General features: G+C 37.5%; 1 protein-coding gene across 1 annotated transcript in view; it reads right to left on the bottom strand.

Annotated features, from left to right (window-relative positions):
• The window catches only part of Thsd7a (thrombospondin type 1 domain containing 7A), a 420,538-nt gene that overhangs the window by 8,393 nt on the left and 386,829 nt on the right, over positions 1-25,316 (bottom strand). Inside the window, exons 17-24 of the mRNA XM_085840819.1 lie at positions 20,854-21,007; positions 16,254-16,398; positions 14,927-15,042; positions 9,148-9,265; positions 8,764-8,909; positions 8,168-8,342; positions 4,681-4,854; positions 1,914-2,009 (exon numbers count right to left, since the gene is read on the bottom strand). Coding sequence (XP_085696945.1) covers positions 1,914-2,009; positions 4,681-4,854; positions 8,168-8,342; positions 8,764-8,909; positions 9,148-9,265; positions 14,927-15,042; positions 16,254-16,398; positions 20,854-21,007 — 1,124 coding nt within the window. The remainder of the gene's footprint in view (positions 1-1,913; positions 2,010-4,680; positions 4,855-8,167; positions 8,343-8,763; positions 8,910-9,147; positions 9,266-14,926; positions 15,043-16,253; positions 16,399-20,853; positions 21,008-25,316) is intronic.

The following is a 25,316-nucleotide window of genomic DNA, read 5'->3' as shown; positions in this document are numbered from 1 at the left end:
ACAACTTTAGCCAAAACAACTTTTTTTTATTCACTGAGTTCATGGTCTTTTAGACTCAATCAAAGGTTCCCAGAATCTGTTTTTCTTTTAATCTGATAAATAGATTTCTAGGTTTTCATTCAGTCAGTCAGTCATTCATTTTTTAAAATGCAACAAAATATAGTAAGATAATAAAACAAAAATGATCTCATCACCAAATCAGTCACTGTGAAGCAAATGTAGCTTAGTGACCATGGTAACCATCACACAGTATATGAAAAGAAAGTTGTCACGTGGCTTCCCTATAATGATAGTTTATAAAGAAAAGCAATTGATCCATATAGGTAATGAGCTTAACATTTGTTTTCCTAGAGAAACTCACCTGAATGATGGTCACTTATTTATCACAGTCATTTATCCTAGGTCATTTATACACTGATTTTTCAGAGAAAAATAGTCCTATACAGACATTGTTGTAGTAAAAAGAAATTTAAAATGTGATTTATACTGATAACTCGGTCTTTAAATTTTGGTTTAATTCTGCATTAGGAGAACCGTCTCAGCTGCAGTAGGGAAATAATAGTATTATAATGAAACAGCAGACGCGTATTATATGCCTCTGTTCTTTGAAAAAACAAACAAACAATAAAAACAAAACAACCCTCCAATCAAACAGAACCTTTTAGGAAACTACGAAATGCCTTCTGAATCACTTAAAGAATGATGTGTACTCATTCTGAGGCTCTGAGTTAAGTGGATGGCATCTCCAACACTTGGTTTGGAATGTCTGCACTGCCTCGACTCTGCCCTTAGCACCTACTCTGCCTAGAATGCAGTTCTGGCTCAGTGTTTTCCTTCCCCAAATATTGCTGTTGAGACAGCAAAGAGTTTCCTGGTAGGTGTTTTTTTCTATTACACATTATATGTCCACTGGGAGATGCTATTATCAAAGGCTTCTTGGTACAGCTTTTAGTCACACACAAAACTCTGTCTTCATAACAATATAATTTGACATTCTGTTCTGGCTTTCATAGAGAGGAAGTAAGAAATTAGGTTTCAATAGACCTGGGTCAGTTGAAATTCAATATAAAAGTTGATGTTTTCCAAGAAGTGCATTGATCCTGGCGGGTCCTGTGATCACATAATGTACATGAAAGTTAAATCACAAGTGGACTTTACTCAGGGCACCAGGATGCATATGACTTTCTTTTTCTTACTGAAGAGTTGAAATAAGAGTCCTAAGCCAGCAGGTGCCCTGGGCAGCTGACAGTCAATACCCCTCCTGCTTCTGAAGTGGAGATTCTGGACAACAGAATTATCTTAAAATGATAATTATGGAAAAATATTTTAAATTTGTGTTTATGTGTCCAAAGTGGAGTTGTGCTTCTGACTGTGACCTGTTTTCATGGAATTTTCAGGCTATTCAATACATACTCAGCCTGAAGCCTCTTTTCATTTTACTGGATTGATTGACAAATCTTCCTTATTAATCAGTAAAATATCTTAATACTAGATTTGCTAATTTCTGTATATTATATTTATAAATGCATACTCCATTGCTCTGTATCATCCTTGAAGCACAATAGCAGAAGTAGTGACAGGAATAATCATCATTTTCTTTGCATATACTAATTTGTTAATACATAAAATCCCTATGGAAAATTCAAGAAATCACTTCTATTTATTTATTAACAGTAAGTGGTATTCAATTAAACATATGCTGATGGTAACTGTCCAAAGAAGATATAGTAAAGAGAGAACTTGAGATATTCTAATATTTTAAAATAAGATAATTTAGCACTGGTCATCAGACATGTACACACCATACATTTCTTGATTCCAACAATGTGTCAACAACTGAGGGTCCTTCAGGATTCAGCTGCATTATGTATTACAGGAATACAAATAGAGAAACTGAGGCATTGGTGTTTTACCTGTTACATTTACGCCATCTGACCTTTGACACCAGACTGTCCGAGAGGAGCCCTTCCAAGCACTTGCCACCCACTTGTACTCATAGCATTGTCCATCTGCAGGCACAGAACAGGAGTTGATGTGACATTACTCAGGACTGCGTGCGAGAGTTTCTTCTCTAGTTGTACTCTTGATTTCTAACTTTACTCCACTGTCATTTTACACCGACACTTCTTTTCCTTGCCCTGGGATTTATTTAATTAATTTCAAATTTCGAGCTTCTGTACTACTCTGGAACAGAGCTACCCTGTCCTAGGAATAGGGAATATTTCATGTGCTTGGTAAAATTTAGGAAAATTATATTGACAGGGTTGGAAATTTTACCCAACTATTAGGTTAAATCATCTAGTTCATTAGTTTTTGTTCTATATTTTCTCAGCATCCTAGGTCTCCTCTTCCAGTTTTCAAGGTAAGGTGACATTTTTTTATACTTACTATATGTTATATGTCAGATTTCTTAACTATTACAGAACAAAGCTAAGAATTTTGAGCCTTATACTAACCACTAGATACCAAGACTTTTATTGTTATCAAGATACCTCCATGCTCCAAGCTGTGACATTGTAATACACTGAAGTTTTCGATATGGAATTTGCTGAAAATATTGAGAGAGTAGTTCTATATACATACATACATACATACATACATACATACATAAAAAGACACATGAACACATATATCCATCATGCTCGATGTCCAATTATTATAAAATTGCTAATGCCCACCAATGAATTAATTTATCAATTTCTAAGACTGCATTAAGAGTCTAATTTTATAATGCTTTTGTAGTTCTTTAATTTTGTTATTTTTTTAAACAGATGGAAAATATTAGATTTATATTTGGTCATTGCTAGTATAAATACACAATTGATGATCCTAATTATCACACACACACACACAGAGGGGGGCGGAAGAGAGAGAGAATCTAGAGGTACATATATAATGGTTATAGGACAACCTTAGTTATTGGTTATCAATTTCCACATTGTTTGGAACAAAGTCTGTTTTTGTTGGCTGTGGAACAGAACAGGCTATCTGGCCCTCAAGCTCCTGGAAATGCTTCTGATTTTGCCTATCAAATTCATGTATTCACACTTGCGTGGCTAGCACTTTACTCATGAATTCTTAGCCCCTCAGAATTTATTTTTAATTTAACTCTCAACTGTAAGTAGAAATTTAACAAGTTCAGTCACTCAGCACAAATTCAGCAGAACTAAATGAATAGATTTCAAGTGTCAAACTGGTGCAACTATTTTAGAAATCAATATGGCTCTTCCTCAGAAAATTGTAAATACTTCTACCTGAAGACTCTGCCATATCACACCTGGGCAGGCATATACTCAAAAGATACCCTACCATACCACAAGGACATTTGCTCCACTATGTTTATAGCAGCCTTGTTTGTAACAACCAGAAGCTGGAAAAAACCTACATGTCCCTCAAGGGAAGAATGGATACAGAAAGGATGCTTCATTTATACAATGGATTACTATTTAGCTATTAAAACTGAGGAACTGACTTTTGCAGGCAAATGGATGGAACTAGAATATATAAACTTAAATGAGGTAATCCAGACCAAAAAGGACATGCATGGTAATATACTGCTGATAAGTGGATTATTAGCCAAACAATTAAGAATAGCCATGACATAATTCACAGATTATAGGAAGCTTAACAAGAAGAAAGACCCAACTGAGGATGCTTCACTCCTACTTAGATGGGGGGGGGGGAAGGACAAAATAATCACAGGAGGCAGAGGGAAGGAGGGACCTGTGTGGGAAAGGGGAGGGGTAGGAGAAAAGGGAGGGTAGGTCAGGTATAGGGGAAAACAAGAGAGGAGCCCAGAGGGTCAAGGGAATGAATAGACATATGCAGCAGTATGGGGTGAGGAATAGGAGTGTAAATACTAGAAAGTCCCAAACATTAGGCATGTGGGAGGCTCCTAGGACCCAATGAAAATGACACAAGCTGAAATGCCGAACAGTGGGGAGATAGACCCTGAAGAGACCACCTCCAGTTTACAGACATGACCCCCAGTTGAGAGATGGGTCGGTACCGACCCATCTCAAAATTTTTAACCCAAAATTGTTTCTGTCTAAAGGAAATGCAGGGACAAAAAACTGAGCAGAGACGGAAGGAAAGGCCATCCAGAGACTGCCCCACATTGGGAACCATCCCAGATAGAGACACGAAACCCTGACACTGTTGCTGATGCCATGGTGTGCTTGCAGAAGGATCCTGGCATGACTGTCCTCTGCGAGGCTCTATCAGCAGCTGACTGAAACAAATGCAGATACCTACAGTCAATCATTGGATGGAGCTCAGGGACACCAATGAAAGAGTTAGAAGGACTGAAGAAGCTGAAGGGGATTGCAACCCCATAGGAAGAACAACAGTATCAACTAACTGGACCTCTCAGAGCACCCAGGGATTAGGCCCCAACCAAAGAGCATACATGGGCTGGTCCATGGCCCTTGCTACATAAGTAACAAGGCCCTAGTGGGAGGGGATGCACTTGTTCTTGTGGAGGCTTCATGCCCCAGACAAGGGGGATGCTAAAGGGATGCAGCAGGAGTAGGTGGGGGGTGGGTGGGAGAGCACCCTCTTAGAGGCAAAGGGGAGGAGGATAGGGTGGAGGGTTCATGAAGGGGAGACAGAGAAGAGGGATACATAACATCTGAAATGTAAATAAATGAAATAATAGTAAAAAAGAATTGAAGCACTTACCATCACATGATTTTGTTTCTAACATCTGCTCTGGACATAGGTGTTGATTCTCCAGTTCTTGTATAATCACTGCTCTGGACCGGACTTGTGTTCCACCAAAGCCAAGATCCTCACCATTTACACAGGTCAGCTGACACAGACTCCATGAAGACCAGTCATTCAAATAACAGTCACCTGTAGGAAACAGGTTGGTTGTTTCTACCCATGAGGGACAGTGATGCAGACACTCATTTTAATACTAAACATACATGTTTGGAACTATGCTAATTATGCATGATATTTATAAGATTTTCACACACATAATAATTATCAGTTTATATGTAGTGAATATGTTATTTGGAATGATTGGGTGGTTTCTGGGTGACTTACTGTTATAAAACATAAGCTATGATCTGAAGTTTGTCCGTCATGATCATTTTCTAAGAGATAGATAGTATTTGGTCAAAAGCTAACATGACATTTGTCATTATTATAAAAGGGCTAGTCAAACCTAACAACACATAGAGCTTGTCTCCAGGTATTCATAAAGTTAAATTGGCTTGAAGTTAAAGGTGAGAGAACCAATGCTTATAAATGTCATTTTTTTTTCTTCCCAGAGGAGTATAGCTGAGGCAGGCTAGTGAGTTGACATTAAAACAGAAACTGGCTATTTCTTTTAATCTACATCTCTAATCAACCACACCCCTCTGAGAAAAATACATAGTACATACAAAATGTCAAATACCATAAATTCATAGCAAATTTCTACAGTCTGATTATATATCTGTGCAATCAACATTTAATCAAGAACAGACCATTTCCAGACTCTCAAAACTCTCCTGCAATCATAGCATATATACCTTTTCCCATTCATCATCTTTTAATCACTCATGTTTGTAAGAACTACTGTATGTTTCAATAGTTCTAATTATGAAACTCTTGGGAATATTGAAGTACAAGCTTATATTGAACATATACATTAAATATGTGAATCTGTTGAGTATATGCATAGTAACAAAATTACATGATGGACCCATGTATTTAACCTCTTTTATCATTTTGAAAATAGAAGGTTTAGTGAAACATATTATTCAGAAACCCCTTTTCCTTCACCTACCAACTAATTGCTTGGTGACCAAGTTAATTTTGGCAGAGATGAATCCATAGAATGCTCTTATCAATTCAAGTATTTCATCTGTCACCCAAATAATTAGAGACTCATATTATGCTGGACATGACTAAATTACACAGAATTGCTAGGAGGTGTGATTGATGAAAATAGTTCTTGTGTCATGGGCTAGAAATCCTGGTAACACAAAAATTATTTATGTATATATATATTGAATAGCATTATATTGGACAAATTACTATTACCAATGAGAACTGGCCCTATACTATTTTATGTTAAATAGACATAGTGTTAAAATGACTCCTAATTACTGAATGCTCTTCCCATAGAACAGTAGTTCTCTCAACAGGGATGTGTTTTCTCGAAGTAAATGTTTATTAATATTGACTCACAACTAGTAAAGTGCACAGAATAAGAGACTTTTGAGTGCGACGTCTTAAATGGGATGTATATATTACATCTTTCCTCTCAAGGGTCAGGTATTTTCATGAAAAAGGGTATAGAAAGATTGAAAGTTTCTCAGTTGGTGGACAACATCAGGGAATCAGGGCACATATAAACCCACAGTGATTGTGACTGTACACACAAGATATACCTAAAGTCAAGCCAAACAAAATTCTAACATGGAGGGATGGGGGAAGTGGGAATATAGTATCAACCTTATCTCAGGAATTATTGGCATTTGATAGATGCTGGGAAATCAGAGTTAGTTTTTATTAATGGTGTGACTTCTAGTATATGGAGCACACTGTCCTCATACACAAGAGTAGTTGTCCAGTGTGAAGTGGACTCAAATGTTTGAAAAAAGAAAGAGGGAGAAGGAGAGAGAAAGTGGAGAGAATTAGAGATAGAAATAGAGCTGGGATGGGAGGGAGAGAGGGGAACATAGGGGAGAGAGAGTGAAAGGAGGAAGATAAAGAGAAGGAGAGAGGGAGGGAGGGAGGGAGGGGGAGAGAGAGAGAGAGAGAGAGAGAGAGAGAGAGAGAGAGAGAGAGAGAGAGAGAGAGAGAGAGAGAGAGAGAGAGAGAGAGAGAGAGAGAGAGAAACAACAACAACAAAAACAAACAAGAGAACAGAAGTTGGGTCCAGAGGTGGTGGTGGTAGCAGCTCAGGGAGGAGAAGCACACATATGATTAAAATATATTGTAAGAAATTCCCAAGGTATTAATAAAATATTATGTAAAGAATCTAGTACACTTTGAAAATGCCAGGGGGGACTAGAAAAATATATAAGAAAGTTATAGAAATGGTTATATTTCTGAATGTCACATTTTGGGTTTCCTGGTGTTTACCATGAAAACCTGGTATGGGTAAAAATTTAAAAAAATGCCGATGACAGGTTATATACCTTTACCTAAGTGACTATAAACTGAATGGAATTTAGATCTCTTTCTTTTGTGTAAGTAGGCTTAATCTCTATATGTACCTTTATTTGATATCATCATACATTTTGCAGAGAAAATCAACAATTATAATTTTCTGTAGTCTGTGCATTACATAATCATCATCTTGAAATATCTATGCCAAACGTCCAAAATTTAATAACAAAATGAAAGTGAAGCACTCTGTACTAAATACACTTTCATATTTTGAACAAATCTATTGGAATAATAAATTTACATCATCCCTGCCAAATATGAAAAGTGTATTCCCTAATTCATAATCTACGCTTTAAAGCTTACTATGTCAAATTTGTTTTGCTTCCAAGCCACATTGTAGAGGGCTGAATATGCAGCTCATGGATATTAGAGACCTTATTCTGTGCAGTAATGTGGTGCACCTCTGACCCACAGATAAATTGTAGTGACTTGTTAGTAGAGATGTCACTGAATAAGAAGGTTGACACTATTCACATGGACTATATGTGTAACCTCTTCTTAACTCTGGTGTTGCAAGAATTTTGATCATACTGTAAACTCTGACATTGTGAGCTGTTTCCAATTGTGGTATGGCTCAGCCATTGATCCTAGAGCTTTCTGTTTACTGTAAATGGTGCTTGTAGTGTGACCCAACCCTAGCACCCACCTTTAATCCTAGAGTTAAATAAAGTTAATACTAGGTCAAAAGGTAGAAAAAGTAACCAGTCTACAGGGTGTGAACATAAATAAACTCTAAGGAAGACTTTTTTTTTTTTTTATTTTAAGTTGAAGGGTATTTAAGACAGAATGGAAGCGAAAGGGAATAGGCCTTCTGGGACACTGGAGGAGTCTGAAGGCCAGCTAGGTGCTATCTCTGCCTCTCGGAGCTAGCTGGTTTTCATTCTAGTATCTGGCACCTGAGTCTTCTTTGGTAAGATCGAATGGCTAGGATTTGTGTCTTTAAACCAACACTCTGGTCCTAGGAAGATATCCCTCAAATACAAATTCTGTTCATTGTTACCTGGGCAGGGCTGGGTGCAGGTTTCCTCCAGAACTATTTGTTTATTACCATCTATGATGAGCTCTGTGTTAGCACAGAACTCTTCGTCCACCACTTTGCTGAAATCCTCAGCTGAGCCATCACTCACAACACAAGAAATATTCCGTGTCCTGGTTCCTTCTCCACACTGGGCCTCCTGGAATGGAGGGAGAAATAGCTAATTAGAAGAAGAAAAATAATACATTAGAGAGCTCATGGTTTGCAGTCATGTCTGCATCACTGGTTTTGATTTATGAATAGCTAGAGAAGCATTAGAAACCCTAGGGAAGATGCCTTTTAGGGCACAAGCTATAAAGCATACACTGAACAATTTATTTGCTTCCTAGACAAAGACAGGCAAATAAATTTTCATTAAAATGGATCTGGTCTTCAAATGATTTTAAAAGTATAGGACAGGGGGGGCGCTTGCTTTGAAACTAATTAAAGGACTGGGAAATGACAAAGTCATTGAGATGTTTACGAGGAAACCGACCATCTCTAACTTGAAAATACTTCTAGAACCAAGTCTCTGAAGATGAGGAATGTGTGCATCCACACAGCTTCCTGAAATTTGATACCTGAACTTGGCATGGAGACCACTGGCCATATTGCCACCGATAACATGGCTTCACTGGGCAAGGTTTGGATTGTTCCATCAGAGAAGGGCAGGGCCTCCCATCACCTTGAAAGGGCTGGGTTACACTTCGTCTTCGTATCATTTTTCCTTTAAAGATATAAAATGATATAACTTCAATGTGATGCCATCGCTGTCCAATAGATATACACTGAGAGAGGGAATCATGGGTATCTCTTTTGAGGAGATTCTGGTGTAGGAGAGGCTCACATGTTTTAGGAAAGAAGATACATTTCTGTGGCCTACCTAATACAATTTATAGCAAGAGAGATGGTTTGTTTTATATGGCTTTACTAGTAGTCTGATGCTAATTGCAATACAAACTAACCTGTGAGTCCACATGTTTGAGAACATTGTGACCAAGGAGACCAGTCAGAAAGCTGGCAGTTCACAGGGCATTCCACTGTGCAGGATGTGTTCATTGGCCAATTCTTTTCCAGCCCAAGCTGAAAGGGGAGAAATAGATATATTTGTATGGGCAGAAAGACAAGGCCATAAGCACTGTCAGTGGGAAAAGGAACGCCAGGGGAGAAGAGGAGGGAAGAAGAAAGGATAGATAAGAGATAATGAGCAGTGGAGATGTGAGGATTAGAGAGAAGAGGAGATTGGAGGAGGCAGACAGGGTTGAAGGAAAGGATAGTGGGAAAGGTGCATGGTAGAGCAAAACCATTGGAAACAGAACAATTGTTACAAATGTTAAGAATATAAAATGGGTCAACTTATCTAAGTAGGAGTCAAGGGCAGAAGAAGAATTCAAAAGCATAGTGACTCTCTACAGTTATGCATTGTGTTAATACTTTTCATAAATAGTGAAAAAAACTTGCTTTGTTAAAGCTACACCAAGATGATTTATATAATATGTGGCTATTTTGAAAGGAGTTTTTCACCCTAATTTCTTTCTCAGACTGTTTATCATTTGTATACAGACGGGCTACTAATTTCTGTGATTTAATTTTGTAGCCAGCCACTTTGCTGAAGGTGTTGATCAGGTGTAGGAGTTTCCTGGTAGAATTTTTGCTGTCACTTATGTCTACAATCATATCATCTTTGAATAGCAATACTTTGACTTCTTCCTTTCCAATTTGTATCGCCTTGATGTCCTTGCGTTGTCTTAGTGCTCTGTCTAGAACTTCAAGTACTATATTGAAGATATAGAAAGACAGTATGTGCTTTGAATCCCCGATATTTCCAATACTTATAACATGAAAGGGTGTTGGGTTTTGGTCAAAGGCTTTTCTAGCATTTATGGAGTAGCTCATGTGGTTGTTTTCTTTCATTTTTGTTATATGGTAGATTATATTGATGGATTTTCCTATGGTGAACCTCTCCTGCATTCATGGGATGAAGCCTACTTGATCATGGTGGAAATACTTTTGATTTGTTCTTTGTTCAGTTTGCAAGTATTTTTTTAAAGGATTTCTTTTTATTAGTTTTTAAAAAGATTATTTATTATTATATATAAGTACACTATAGCTGTCTTCAGATGTACCAGAAGAGGGCATCAGATCTCATTACGGATGGTTGTGAGCCACCATGCAGTTGTTGGGATTTGAACTCAGTTTCTTCGGAAGAGCAATTGGTGCTCTTAACCACTGAGCCATCTCTCCAGCCCAGTTTGCAAGTATTTTATTGAGTATTTTTATATTAATGCTCATAAGGGAAATTAGCCTGAAATTCTCTTTCTTTGTAGAGTCTTTGTGTGGTTAGGTATCAGCATGACTATGGCCTCATAGAATGAGTTTGGCAATGTCCCTTCTGTTCCTTCTCTTTCTATTTTGTAGAATAGCTTGAGGAGTAGTGTGGTATTAGCTCTTCTATAAAAGTCTGGTAGTATTCTATGCTAAAAATGTCTGACTCTGGGCCTTTTTTTTTTTTTTCTCAGAAAGGTAAATAAAATAGATATTGGAGGTGGATGAAGGGAGGGGACTTGATGGGAGAGGAGGTGGGGAGGGGAGGCAGTGGGGTTCAGGTTTAGGGTGAGCATGGAAAAGAATGTAAATTGGCAATGGTCAGGGCATCTCTAGCATTTTCCAGGGACCTGGAATGGGGAGGGACCCCAGGATGTCTATGGGGTTGACTCTAGCTGAGGCTCCTAGCATTGTGGGACTTTCTATAGCCAGGCAGTACTCCCAGTGGAGGGATAAGGACAGCAACCCAAACATTCTATACAAAATCTGTCCTGTCTACAAGATGTGCAAGGACAAAAGAGAGCACAGACAGAGAATGGCCAACCAATGACCAACCTGAATTTAGGCCCATTCTATGGGTTAGAACTGATACCTGACACTATTAATGATATTCTATTCCAGACAGGAGTCTAGCAATAATTGTCCTCTAAAGTGGAAATTTCTGATTTCTTTGGAGAATTAGGTTGGGTTATATGATGTTTGTCTATAAACTATCTTATGAGAGGATGTATGTGAGAGAATGTTTTGCTGAGAACAGACAAGTGGTGTTTCTCTAGAAGTTGCCTGGAAAAGGGCATGTGATATTTTTCTGGAGACACACGAGTTTGAAAAGAGTATAACTGAACAGACTGTGGACTACACTGTAGCATTGGTTTACCTTGCCTTTTTTGCTAATCATCGTTTATTGTGACTGTAGAGAGAAACACAGCAAAGAATTTCTCATGATATTCTTGTAGCTTCAGTCCAATTGGAATAGGTTTCTTTTGGATCAAACTGACATTGCTGATTCATGAATGGTGCTTGTGAGTGGATTAAGCTATTGCTGCTGATTCATGTTAACTGAACTGCTGATATCCTGACAATAATGATTGGAATCACCCCTAAGTACTATTTCTAAACAAGTCTATATTCCCTCTGCCCTATAAACCTTTGATGTCCACGGCCTCTGGTAGGTGGTAGGCTAGAAGGGAATTTATAGCATTGAAATACCTTATAAAGTAGGTTTTAAAATTTTTTTAATATTTTTTTTATTACGTATTTTCCTCAATTACATTTCCAATGCTATCCCAAAAGTCCCCCATACCCCCCCCACTTCCCTACCCACCCATTCCCATTTTTTGGCCCTGGCATTCCCCTATATTGCGGCATATAAAGTTCGCGTGTCCAATGGGCCTCTCTTTCCAGTGATGGCTGACTAGGCCATCTTTTGATACATATGCAGCTAGAGACAAGAGCTCCGGGGTTCTGGTTAGTTCATAATGTTGTTGCACCTACAGGGTTGCAGATTTCTTTAACTCCTTGGATACTTTCTCTAGCTCCTCCATTGGGGGCCCTGTTATCCATCCAATAGCTGACTGTGAGCATCCACTTATGTGTTTGCTAGGCCCCGGCCTAGTCTCACAAGAGACAGCTATATCAGGGTCCTTAAGCATACAGTCTTCAGAGAGGTTTCCCCAAGAAGCCAATGGAAACAAGAGCAGGGGCCCACAGCTAAACATTAGATGGAAAAGAAAAAAAGAAAAAGAAAGAGTTGGGGGAAGGATGGAGGGACACAAAGAGAACAGAGACTCCACAGGAACACCAACTGAGTCGACTAGTCTGGATCCTTGTGGGCCCTCAGAGATTGAAACATCAACCAAAGAGTGAGCATGGGCTGACCGGGGGACTCCTGCACTTCTGTAGCAGATGTAAAGCTTGGTCTTCATCCTGGTCTCCCAACAATTGGAGTGTGGCTGTCCCTGAATTTCTTGCCTGTCTGTGAATCCCATTTCTCTAACAAGACCACTTTACCTAGGTGTGCCTAGTCTTGCAGTGATTTGATGTGCCGATAGAGTTGGGGGTGATGGAATGTGTGTGTGTGTGTGTGTGTGTGTGTGTTTGTGAGAGAGAGAGAGAGAGAGAGAGAGAGAGAGAGAGAGAGAGAGAGAGAGAGAGAGAAAGAGAGGCCCCCAGGGGATGACTTCACTCCCTTCTCAAAGGAGAAGGGGATGAGGGAATGGGAGAGGATTTGTGTGTGTGTGTGTGGGGGGGGAGACGGGGGCTGATAAGGAGGTGTAAAGTGAATAAATAAATAAATAAATAAATGAAAAAAGAAATGTTAGAGAATTCATCTTTATTAAAAGAAACGTGGGTCCTCAGGCGGTATAAATGTTTTTATATAATTTGCTTATGAAGAATTTCTATTCTCAGGTTTATCTCATCAATTTTGCTGTAGCTCAGTTTATTATTTATTTATTATTTATGTATGTGTATGGCCTCTTATAATGTATCATTTTATTTGCATTTTGATCGTGTCGTTGTGACTTACATGTTACAGTTTTGAAGTATATGTAAGAAAGAGTTTCAAGTTCACAGGTGATATATTCCATTCCAACATCTAAAGTGAAATCAAAGCTATGAGGAAGCATTAAAATAGAAAGTATTAATATTATAGCAGAGAATAACAATTTTTATTGGTAATTCTCAGCACTGCCATTCCTTTTTGCTTTCTATGAAAAAGTAATTTAAATTTTTAGTATCTGTACAATATGTAAATGTGCTGTTATGAGAATAGATATAGACTATGAAATTAGACAAGAGACCATGGGAAGGAAACAAGGTATATTGAGGAAGGAGAGTTATGGGAATGTTAGTGAATTTAACCCTAATTTTCCTCTTTGTAGGGCACTAATGACACATTTCTTTGTGGCCATTAGAGAAGCAGCAAGAGCTACCTACTGCTGCTGAACTGAATACTGGGTTTGCACAGGGGTTGGTAGGTAGGTGGTCTGAGCATTGTTTACAAAGACAGCACAGTTGTTCCTGGATCCAGCTGGACTCATAGGGATGCATAAAATGGTATGTGTGTTGTTTAATTCCCACAGAAAGCAGCTTAGTTTTCCCTGAAGACAGCATTTGCTAGGGTGTTAGGATCTGAACCTGCAGTTGTCCCTGCAAAATTCACAAAGCAAAAGAAGCAGTTTAAAAGAGTCCTGAATGCATTGGACTTTACTAGTAAAGCAGTCTCATTTCACATTCTTGTAAAGAGGAAATTTTCCTGGGTTTTTCCAGAGACCACACGAATCAGCCTGAGCAGGATCACCTACCATTCTCTGGGAAGTTAGTATTCGTTGTAATCATCGTCAAGCACAAAAATGTTACTTACTGTTGGTTAGATGGCTTAAATGGTAATATTATTAAAAAAAAAACCCTGATTTTAACTTACTTTAATTTAACATATAAATAGGTTGATAAACAAGATTTTACAGGGAGACATTTATTGTGTATACAAAGCGATGTTTTCAGCGCATCTGGAAGTCCATCCCTATAGTCAGAGATGCGAGGAAGTTAAAGTTACATACACTTTGACAATGGCACTAAGTGGGTTCAAGTACTTTCCACTGGTGGCTTTCTTTCCCTTGCGAGTTAAGACAATTCTGTTTCACATCTACTGAAGCTCTTGCTTATTTCGGTCTGAAAAACGACCCTGTGCATATCAGAAGCACAGGGAGTGAAAGGACAGGAACGTCATTGCCTTTGTGGTGTGAAAATCAGACAGAAATCTCTTCCATGCAAGGTGTAGCTTCATGAAAAAGAGAAAGGCCAATGCCAAGGATCTCTGCTGCCCAGAACGCCGGAGCTAAGAGTCATAGCATTACTTTCCTTTGACGATTAACTATAAACTACATCTCTGAGCCTTAAAGATATTAGTGACAGACTTCATTGCTTTGCTGGAGCATTAAGCTCTCTTATCTAGACCTGAGACCCAAGTACTTAGATTTTCACAGCTGGGTATCAGATCTTCATATCAAAATCTGCTCTGAAACTGCATGTGATCAATGTTTAGCAACAGAAAGAATAAATGATGCATCTTGGCAGGTGTCCAAGCTCTGCACCCAAATCTCATCAAATTACAAAAGATGATGAATGGTCTGATTAAGATTTATTGCTTTTATTCACCTTGATTGCTTATTGTTTCCTAAGCATTTTTTCCAGAATGGGCTAATTAGCATACCTCAGGGCTCCAAGCAGAACAAAATACAGGAAATTATCTGTGGAAATCGGTAGCGTGGATACTGTCTCTTTTCAAGAGGGCACTAGAAAGCCTGTGAAAACAGCTGTTGCCCATGCAAGTGGGTGGAGCAAATGCCACTTGGCTCCATGTGAATTCAAATTATCAGGGAAGAATTCCTTCAAAGATTTAACACAACACTCACCCACCTCTTCACAGTACTTTAGATCAACGGACTTGCCATCACTTCGAACACAGTCCAACATCCTTGTTTTAATGCCATTCCCACAAACTGCCTTCTCGCTCAGCTGACACGTACTCCAGTCTGAATGAAAAAGACCCATCAGAACAGAAGGCGGTGCATGTAACAGACTTCAAATGAAACTCTGATGACCTGAATCCCATACCTAATTCACAACTGCTTCCTAAGCCCCTCAATCAATCATCCCACATGCAGAGCATATGAGTCCCAGATTTGAACATATTAGGAGTCAAATGAAATTGCTGAGGTTGCACATAGCGGTGGGGATTATTTTTTGAGGCAGATGTCTACTCGACAGTCTTGACAGCTAGCTATTTAGTGATACTGTAAAAATGACTTGGTCACACAGATCAATACCATGCCAAAACTTTAAAAGAAGAATAGAAATAAAAATGTACAATTATGCATCTTTTAGCAAAGTAATTTTAATGGATGGTACTTTATGTAGTTATATTAATACTATGTACTTCATTCATCTGCAGGAAGTAAAATTCTTTAAAAGTACAAACTCATTTTGTAAATAAATTCAGCATATTTATTAAATTCCCTTATTTTGTATCTTTTCCTAAAACCATGTTTTCATCTTTCTCCAGGATAGTACAGTGTACCCTGGAGAACTTTGATTTCCTTTGTGGCATCAAAGCAAACTGTAGAGAAAACTAAGAGACATAATCCAGTGCAACTGCTATGTGTCTTTCTTCAATTTCTTGATCTTTTTCAACATAAACATTACTAGGAAAAAAAATCCAAGTTAGCTTCAACATTGTACCAAACCATATGAACCAATAAAATATTGATGATGTGTATATTCTGATGATATTAACTGAAATTTAAGAAATAAATGCAATTTATCACAAGTCTACTTTTATGATAGTTATTTTTAAGATTTTGGACATTTTATATCATGTCAATGTTCACAAATGTTCCAGTGTCTCAAGAATTATTGATGTATATGTAACAATCAAATATCTGATAAAAAGGTAATATTTTCCATAATCTCAAAATGGGAGATTTTAAAAAGGATCATTTTGTGTACTTATCACATACTTCACAAATTTTGTCTTTGCACACTTTTATTCTTTATATTTTGATGATTTCTAAAAAAAGTAAAACGGATGACTACTTCTGTCATGTGACACTGATTATGTCTCAGAGTTTACACTGTGTCTCTAAATGGCACACAGGTAGAGCTGGCCTGGGATTTGAGAATGTCTGGAGCCGATTCCTATGGGAAGAAGCATCAGAATGTATAAGGACACGATGAGATGCTTTACCTGTGACATTATAGTCATAGTGGTAACAATTTTTGTTCAGGTTACAGGGCTCTTTCTCCACAGCATCAGGGCAGGCTCTTCCTTCATCAGCAGGCTGTCTGATGGGATCCGCTGACCTTTGCCTCGAACCACTTGGATTGCAAGGCTTACAGAGAACAACACCAGTTTTTAAGAAAGGTAAACTTACATATTATTGTGTATATTCTGATTCATCATCACCTCACACACATGTCTCAAGTAGCTATCCCACATGGTTTTCAGTAGTGAAACTCCATCCTTCTAGAGAAATTTTGCTCCCTTAAGATTTCTTTGGCTTAATGATACTCCCCTATGCAGCATCCTTCATCAAAACACCATTACTTACCAAAAAATAGCAATTTTCTTAGACAGTCATGTCAATTATTCACAATTTAGTCACACAGGTCTTTCTCAAAAAACTCTGAGGTATAATAATCCTGACTGGTGTAATATATATATATATATATATATATATATGTATATGTAATTATATATGTAATTATATATGTTATTATTATATATATGTAATTATATATATATGTATATATATAATTCTGAATTCACAAAAGTACATATAATAGTACATTAATGAATTAACTAAAATTCAAATATTTCATACATGATATAATAAGTATATTAAGGGCTGAATCAAAGAGTAGTTGTTTCTTTTATTACTTAGGATGTTTTGCGCTCTTAAATCATTTATTTCTTTTATTAGATATTTATTTAATTACATTCCAAATGTTATCCCCTTTCCTATTTTCCTGTCCAAAAATCCCCTATCTTCTCCCCCCTCCCCCGGCTCCCCAACCCTCCCACTCCCACTTCTTGGCATTGGCATTCCCCTATACTGGGGGATGAAAGCAAGAAAACCAAGAAGTAGTAACACATTTGTTTCCAATAAAATAATGGAAATTGGTAATTATTTTAATTTGAATTTGTGTATTTGCCTATAATATGTGTAAGTATAATATATAAACTATAATGTGTACACCTTTAAGAGTCTCATATTTAGAATTTGTGTTCATTGTCTTCTCATAAACATAATATAAATTACTACTCGTTACATTTTTTTTAAGAAAGGTAAACTTAACCATACAGAAGCTAGCATGCTTCTGGAACTGGATTTAGAGTAGTAGTTCATTGGACTAATTTAAATAAAGAATTAACCTCACTATGAATCAAAGTTCAGAGTTTCCATATGTAAAATGTAGGCATTGTCAGACTCTGATGTCCCATCCTAGCTAGAAGATGTTTAAGTCATTATCTCACACCTATTGGAAACACATTCTTATGGGCCACTTTTAGTAACACAGAATGCTAATTTCATATGCTGCAATGATTCACACATATATATAAATGTATATATGTGTATAAATGCCTGTGTGTATATATAAATTGACCTAAACCATTTAAATAAATATCAAGGTATTTGATGTTCTTAATGCATATCCTCATATAAGCAATTTAGAACCTACACAGTGGCTGGCTATTATCTTATTGGTGCATCCTTCTATAAACATTTAGATTGTAAGAATAGAAAGGGACAAACGATTTTGGATTTCTTAGGTCTAAAGTAGTTGTTGTCTTGGCCTCTGCTCTCCCTGTATGTTGATCACACCACTGAGGGAAAACTTACTGTACTGAGAGAATGCAAATTATAGAAAGGTCCTGCTACCATGTCCAGAGTACATTGAACTACTTCTGTTTTCTATATCTGTATATTCTTTAAACTTAATAGTTCTTTTCATGCAATAAATGTTTGTTTGTTTTTTTTTGTTTATTGACATCCTAGGTGATGATTTAACATAATTTATAAAGTCGAAAATGCACACCTAGTCAACTAGCTGAATTTTAGTCTCAATCCAAAATTTCTATTGAAAAACACTCAGGAAAACAAAATATTTTTCACAAACTCTTTCTTGTTACACATGGTAGAACTTAATATTTTTTCTAGGATGGCTACTTAGGGATATTTAATACTGAAAACAGTTCCTGTTTGGTGGCTCCTGGTATTAAAATCCCTGTTAAGGAATTTAATAATCAGCTTAAATTCAACAGCCCCTGTTTTATATAAGCTGGATATTCTCTTAACAGAATCCCTGATGACAAGAATTCTATCATTGTAGAATGTTCAGCTGCAAAATTAAAAGAGAAATTCATTTGCAGACCTTTATGAAGGGTAGAGCCTTCATCCCTTTTTAAAACATCTGTTCAAATGATATATTGGCCCTATTTTGCTTCAGGGCAGTCAGTTAGTTGCCACTTAGCATTTTAACAATATTAACACACAGCTAAATACAGCAATTCACCTTGGAAAACACAGACTCTAAACTTGCCTGAAGTTGTATTTTATTTAATGTCTTAACATTAAACATATCTTTCTGATTTTTTTTCACATTGCTTCTCACAGCTGTTCAGGATTAAGCTAACTGTGCTGGATAACTTTCTGTCAACTTGACACAGATTAGATAGAGTTATCTGAGAGGAGGGAATCTCAATTGAGAAAATGCCTCTGTCAAACTGGGCTATAGGCAAGGTTGTAGAGTTTTTCTTAGTGATTAATGGGGGAAGGATGCAGCCCATTCTTCCTGGGTTCTTCCCTGGGCTGGTGGTCTTGGATTTGATAAGAAATCAAAATGAGCAAGTCAGAGGGAGCAAGACAGTAAGCAGCATTCCTCCATGGCCTTTGCATCAGCTCTGGTCTCTAGGGGTCCTGCCCTTCATGAGTTCCTACTCTCACTGTTGTTTTGTTTGTTTGTTTGTTTGTTTGTTTGTTTTGATTTTTGATGATGAACTGGTATAGGGAAGTGTGAGTATGAGTGAAATAAGTCATTTCCTTCCCAAGTTGCTGTTGGTCATGGTATTTCAGCACAACAGTAGTAACCTTAAACAAGAAACTAACTTTTGCACATACTATTTCAAGTGATTCCCTTCCTCTAGATGGGTGCTAGGTCCTCAGTGTTGTTGAAATCTAGATTTCTGATTGACTTTGAACTCATCTGTCTTTCTAGGAATAAAAAAGCACAGACTATGTGTGACTGACAGGTTGTGATGGTTATTCTTGGTTGTCCAAGTTCTTTCATCTAGAATTAAATAAAACCCAGATGGCTGAGCATACCTGTGTGGCATTTTCTTTCTTAAGTCATTTGAAGTAGGAAGACCCTATTCTAATATAGATCTTTGAAGTGGGAAGATATCCTTTAATATAGATCTTTTGAGGTGGGAAGGTCCACCTTTAATCTGGGCCACACCTTCTGCTGGGAGCCTATATAAGGAACCCAGAAGATGGCAACTCTCTGCCTGCTTGTTCCTTCTGTCACTAGCAACTTCACCCCTTCACTGGCATTAGAGCCTTCTTTGGGATTCTGGTATATACTGAATGAAGACAATCTGAGACATTCATCTTCTTGGAATGAACAGCTATTGACTAGATTTTTGGACTTTCTGTTGATGGAGAGCCATTTTTGGACTAGCTGGACCATAGCCTGTAAGCCATTCTAATGCCCCTCCTACCTCCAATGTCTACACACTACATACCTCTACAACAGTGTTCTCAAACTTTCTAATTCTGAAACCCTTTAATACAATTCTTCATGTTATGGTGACCCCCCAAGTATAAAATTATTTCTTTTGTATATTTTAACTGTAATATTGCTACTGTTACAAACCATCATGTAAATATATAATATGCAGGATATATGTTATGTGACCTCCAAAGGGATTGTACCCCATGGGTAGAAAACTACTGCTCTAGAGAATCCTAACTAATACCCAGGTAAACTTTTTTGTTTGTAAGAGAAATGACAGCAACAACCCTCCTCTGTGAGACAGGGACCGAAAAGTGCTTCAAATTGATGCTCAGGGAAGGTAGAGTTTTGGCACATGATCGTTTCTTCTTATGGAAAAGTGGATTGCATAGGATGAAATGCATATTGTCACAGATTCTTTTACAAAGTGATTCTGTCATAAAAATGGAGGTTGTTGAAGTGAGGCTGCTGATGAGTGTTCCTTCATCAACAGGGATACTCACAGCAAGTTCATGGAATGGAAACTATGATCATTTGGTTTCTGTTTTTCTATGTCTACACACAGCCATATGAGAAGAATACCTGAGGAGCCACCATGTGTAACCTTTTTCCTCTTCAGATTGTTACTTAAGATTATTGGCTTTCTGGTGTCAATATTCTGCTGCAGCACGTTCTTGTGTGCCAGAGTGTTCTTAGCATTTACATTCATCCGATTCTACAGGACTCAAGGGATACCAAACTGGCATCATTAAAGTACCTTAGCTAGAGTTGTGTTATTTCCTTATTTTAACCAAAGAGAATCATGATGACCACTGCAGTTTGTAACATGCTGTGTAATCTCTAAGGCCTGCTGAAGGAATCATTTGCTGGTTTAGAAGCATGGTTGAGAAGGAGCAAACAGTTTGGAAGCACTCAAGCTGTTGTAGAAACATTGCTGAATTTCCATGGCTTACACATGCAAGGAAGTGACGAAGGAAGCACACTTCACTTTGTGTATATGGCTCACAAAAATTAAGAAAACTCTATTTTACCCAAATAATCTATAATCTCACCAAAGCACACTGGGTCCATGGTCCCCACTCAGATATGACACAGTCCTCGGGGCATGGGAGTTTACACTCTCTAGAGCCCAGGGGCATATCTTCTGGGTCACACAGGTAATCCTCCACATGTTCAGAAGGGCCATCTGCTGTATTCTGCATGCATCTAACAGAAAATGTTCACATTAGCAAAGGAACTAGGCCAAGTAAAATGAAGCCAACACACAGGATGGTGGTTCTCATTAAGCTATCATCAGATGAACAACATAATCCCAAAGTTACAAGAAACTATGCCTCCCTACATATAGTTAGTATTTCTATAAGGTTAAAAGAAAAACAAAAGGAAAATGTATATTCACAGACATAGTCGTAATATTTTAATTGGATAGCTTCAGTGCATTGGTAAATGCTATGTTTTTTTTTGTTGTTGTTGTTTTTTGTTTTGTTTTTGGTAAGGAAAGTGACTTTTCCATCCATATATGAACTAAACTGATGAAAATTGGTTCAAAGAGGTTCTCAGAGGAGACACAGTTGATCATAAATGACAGAGGTTGAGGGACAGACAGTGCAATATTCACACAAAATGTTTCATAGGGTGATTTTTAAAGATAAGGCATTTATCTGTTTGCTTTGTCATTAAAAAGTAATTTTAGCTGTCAGCAAGATGACTCAGTGAGTAAAGGCATTTGCAATCAAACCTGGTGACCTGATATCAACCCTTAAAACTCCCATGGTAGAAAAGAAAGAAGTAATTCCTGCACATTGTTCTCTGACCACATGGGTACTGTGATGTGTAAGCATACACAGACACACACACACACACACACACACACACACACACACACACACACACACACAACCATACTACTTCTCTATTGTGTTTATTTGTCTCCTGTTAGCTTTTCTCTTATTTGTTAGTTTTTCTTATATTAGGACAAATTTACACCTTTGTTCATATGATTCCATTATGAACAGTCAAGAAATCCTCTCGAGAAGCTAATTAATGTGCCTTCATTTTTCTGTAGTTAATAATCTCTCTGTGAACTTTAGTAGTGGAAGAGAAAACCTTGATCCTTAATTTATAATGTAGGAAAGGTCACACTTATTAATGTGTCTGGTAAGAGAGTTGCCTACGGGAAGATGAAAAGGAAGATGGGCTCTCGAACCTCTTAGGGCCATTGCAGTGTTTTAAGCAATTGGCTGAATCATGTCACAGTTATATACTTGGCATCCTATCTTTCCTTAGAGCTTTACAGTGAGGAAGGACATTGTGTCTCTAAAAATATACTATAAAGGATCACTTTTTATAGTGATAAATGTAGAAATAAATATTTCTGTCAAGTGAGACACATTGAAAGATTGGAAAGCTGTCATTAGTTGTATATTGATTGGGTATGCAATTTAGGAAAATATATAAATACTGATCTCTGTAATTATTTTTAAAAAATCATTTCATAAAAATGAATCCATAGATATTTGGTGATGTCAGTGTTGAAAGATTAAATTACAAATTTTTTTGAAAGAGATTTTAGTTACATAGAGAAATGTTCTATTTTCAGTAGCATTTAAAATATTCTTCTGAGAGTGGCCTGATGGATACATGGATGGGCCAAGTGTTTCTATGTTCAAAAGGTAGAATTGATCACATTCTTAGCAGATACTGATGCAGCACAAGGATTAACTTGGAAAATTACCTATTGATCCAAGTTAAGAATAGATGCCCAATACCCTAGTAGGTATCTATGTACATGTAACTTTATGAGAAAATCTTTTTAAATTTTGCACTTGTATAAATAACTCAAAAAATCAAAATAAATTTTAAACTTCAAATCTAGCACTTGGAGGTAGCTTCCTTTGAACAGACGATATATTTTAAAACACACTTTTTAAAAACATACTTTCATTTCATAAAATAGGAAGAAAGTCTACTGGGCAGGATGTGTATTTGTTTTATTTGGCATTAATAATATTTTTTTGCACCTAGAATTCAGAGTAATTATTTGGATCAAGCTGAAGCCAAAAGAAATAGGTTTGAATTTGTTTTCTTCATAGCCTTGGACTTTCTATGTTTTCAAAGAGCAAGAACACCTTTTTTTTTTTTTATTTTTTTTTTTTAAGAAGACTGAAGTATATTAGAAGTACATGACCACTTTGGAAGTGAAGAAATGGCAGACTCATACGAGGAAAGGAAATAACAAGTGGGCTACCTGTATGTAAAGAACAGCTGCAGTTACAGAAACTAAAGATGCCTCCCTTTTTATTTTTATTGTCATTATATGCATAAAATTTATAAAAATAAACACGTTAGCCACAACTTGACTGTTTCTTTGCCTAGCCCCTTTGGGGTCCAGGTTTGATTCTTAGCCATAGGAGAAGCAAAGAAAAATAGAAATAAGGAAAGAAAAAAGGAAGGGAAGGAGGGAGAGAGGAAGGAAAGAGAAAGATGGCAGGAGGGAAAGAAGAGGGGAAGGAAGGGATTCCAATTAGAAAGAAGCACTTTTTTTTATTAGATATTTTCTTTATTTACATTTCAAATGTTATCCCCTTTCCCAGTTTCCCCTAGGAGACCCCCTATTCCATCTCCCCTCCCCTTGCTTACCAACCCACTTACTCCCACTTCCCTGTCCTGGCAACCCCCTACACTGGGACACTGAGCCCTCACAGGATCAAGGGTCTCTCCTCTCATTGATGACCAACAAGGCCACCCTCTGCTACATAAGTGGCTGGAGCCATGGGTCACTCCATGTGTCTTCTTTGTTTGGTGGTTTAGTTCCAAGGAGCTCTGGGGTTACTGGTTGGTTCATATTGTTGTTCTTCCTATGGGGCTACAAACCCCTTCCGCTCCTTGGGTCCTTTCTCTAGATCTTGCATTGGGGACTTTGTGGTTGGCTGAGAGCATCCACCTTTGTATTGTCAGTCACTGGTAGAGCCTCTCAGGAGACAGCTATATCAGGCTCATGTCAGAATGCACTTGTTGGCATCCACAATAGTGTCTAGGTTTGGTGACTGTTTATGGGATTGATCCCCAGGTGGGACAGTCTCTGGGTGGCCTTTCCTTCAGTTTCTGCTGCACACTTTGTCTTTGTATCTCCTTCCATGGGTATTTAGATTTCCCTTCTAAGAAGGAAAGAAGGACTTCTACTATCCACTTTCCTACATGCAATTCCATCCTAATTTGGGGGACTGCAAATACATAAATGCAAACCTATTCTTTTATAGATTTATCTCTTCTGAAATGTCAGTCCACATTTCTGTGGAGGCAGGGTAGACTGACTCTAATTAGCAGAGGACAGAGCTTGAGACCTTGGCCACTAAATCAGGAACAAACAGACACATCATTACATGATCAGAGATCATGATCAATGATGACCCCTCTCTCCATTGCATCAACCTCAATACACAGGTTGATCTGAAAGTTACTTTGTCTCAAGTGTGCTTGGGAATATTGAAGATTACTATTTACCAATCAAAAAGAAGCATGTATACAAACAGTTAAAGAAAGGTACAATGCACATTCCTTTATTATAATTTTTCACTAACAAAACAAGCAATTGAATGAAGCAAATTCTTCATATAAGGAAATGATTTTTAAATTTAGAGGGGAAATTTTTAATTTGAAGGCAGAAGTGTGAAGAAGAGGAACTCTCGTTCTCCCTTTCCATTTTTATTTTACATACTATATTTTTTTACGACTTAATGTTTATTCCACATTTATTATGACACATAGGAGTTGCAAATGGAGCACTCAGATGGATATTTGAGACAAACAAAATGGTTTTTAATAAAAACAAGGTTATACATATTTTATGTAAAGTTTTATATGATATTAATGTTAATAAAAACTTTCTACTGAAATAGAACAGGAAACATTACATGATTCTAAAATTCATAATAAGTTAAGTTATAGGTGAGACTGTATTGTTGTCAAGTTCTGCATTTATTTTTATTGTGTTTTAGCCTCTTTTGTGGTGAAATGAATATTCTACATCTGTGCTGGCCAACAGAACAGACGTATATGGCTGTGGACAGTTTACAATTATGAATAGTGTGAATGGAGAAACGTATTTAAAGCTTTAATTACTTTAAGGTGAAAATGAAATATCCACACATGGCCAGGAGCTATCTTATCAGGCAGGATAACTGTATTAGAATAAGTGAGAGGCAAGAGCTGGCAGAGGTTCAGGGGAGGCTTCCTGAAGGTGATGAGAGTTTTCAAATGTTAGCCATGTTGACATAAGGGAGCATGAAGTCAAAGCAGGAAATTTGAAAATGTTTTCAGAAATATATTTGGCTTTTGTTGTATGAAAGGTAGCTCAGTAAGCAAAGGGTTTGCCTCATGCACGGGGACACGGGTTCAATGCCTGGCACTCATGTGTCAAAACTAGTCAGCTCGACAGCACACATCTGTGATCTAGTATTTAGGAGGCAGGGAGAGGAGTGTGCCCAGGGCTTTTTGGCTATTTCGGGTTCAGTGA

Source organism: Mus caroli, unplaced genomic scaffold (genome assembly GCF_978045245.1).
Source record: "Mus caroli unplaced genomic scaffold, Mus_caroli_1 scaffold_7, whole genome shotgun sequence".
Lineage (NCBI taxonomy): Eukaryota > Metazoa > Chordata > Mammalia > Rodentia > Muridae > Mus > Mus caroli.
Note: the sequence above shows the minus strand (reverse complement) of the source record. Positions and strands in the feature narration are given on the sequence as shown.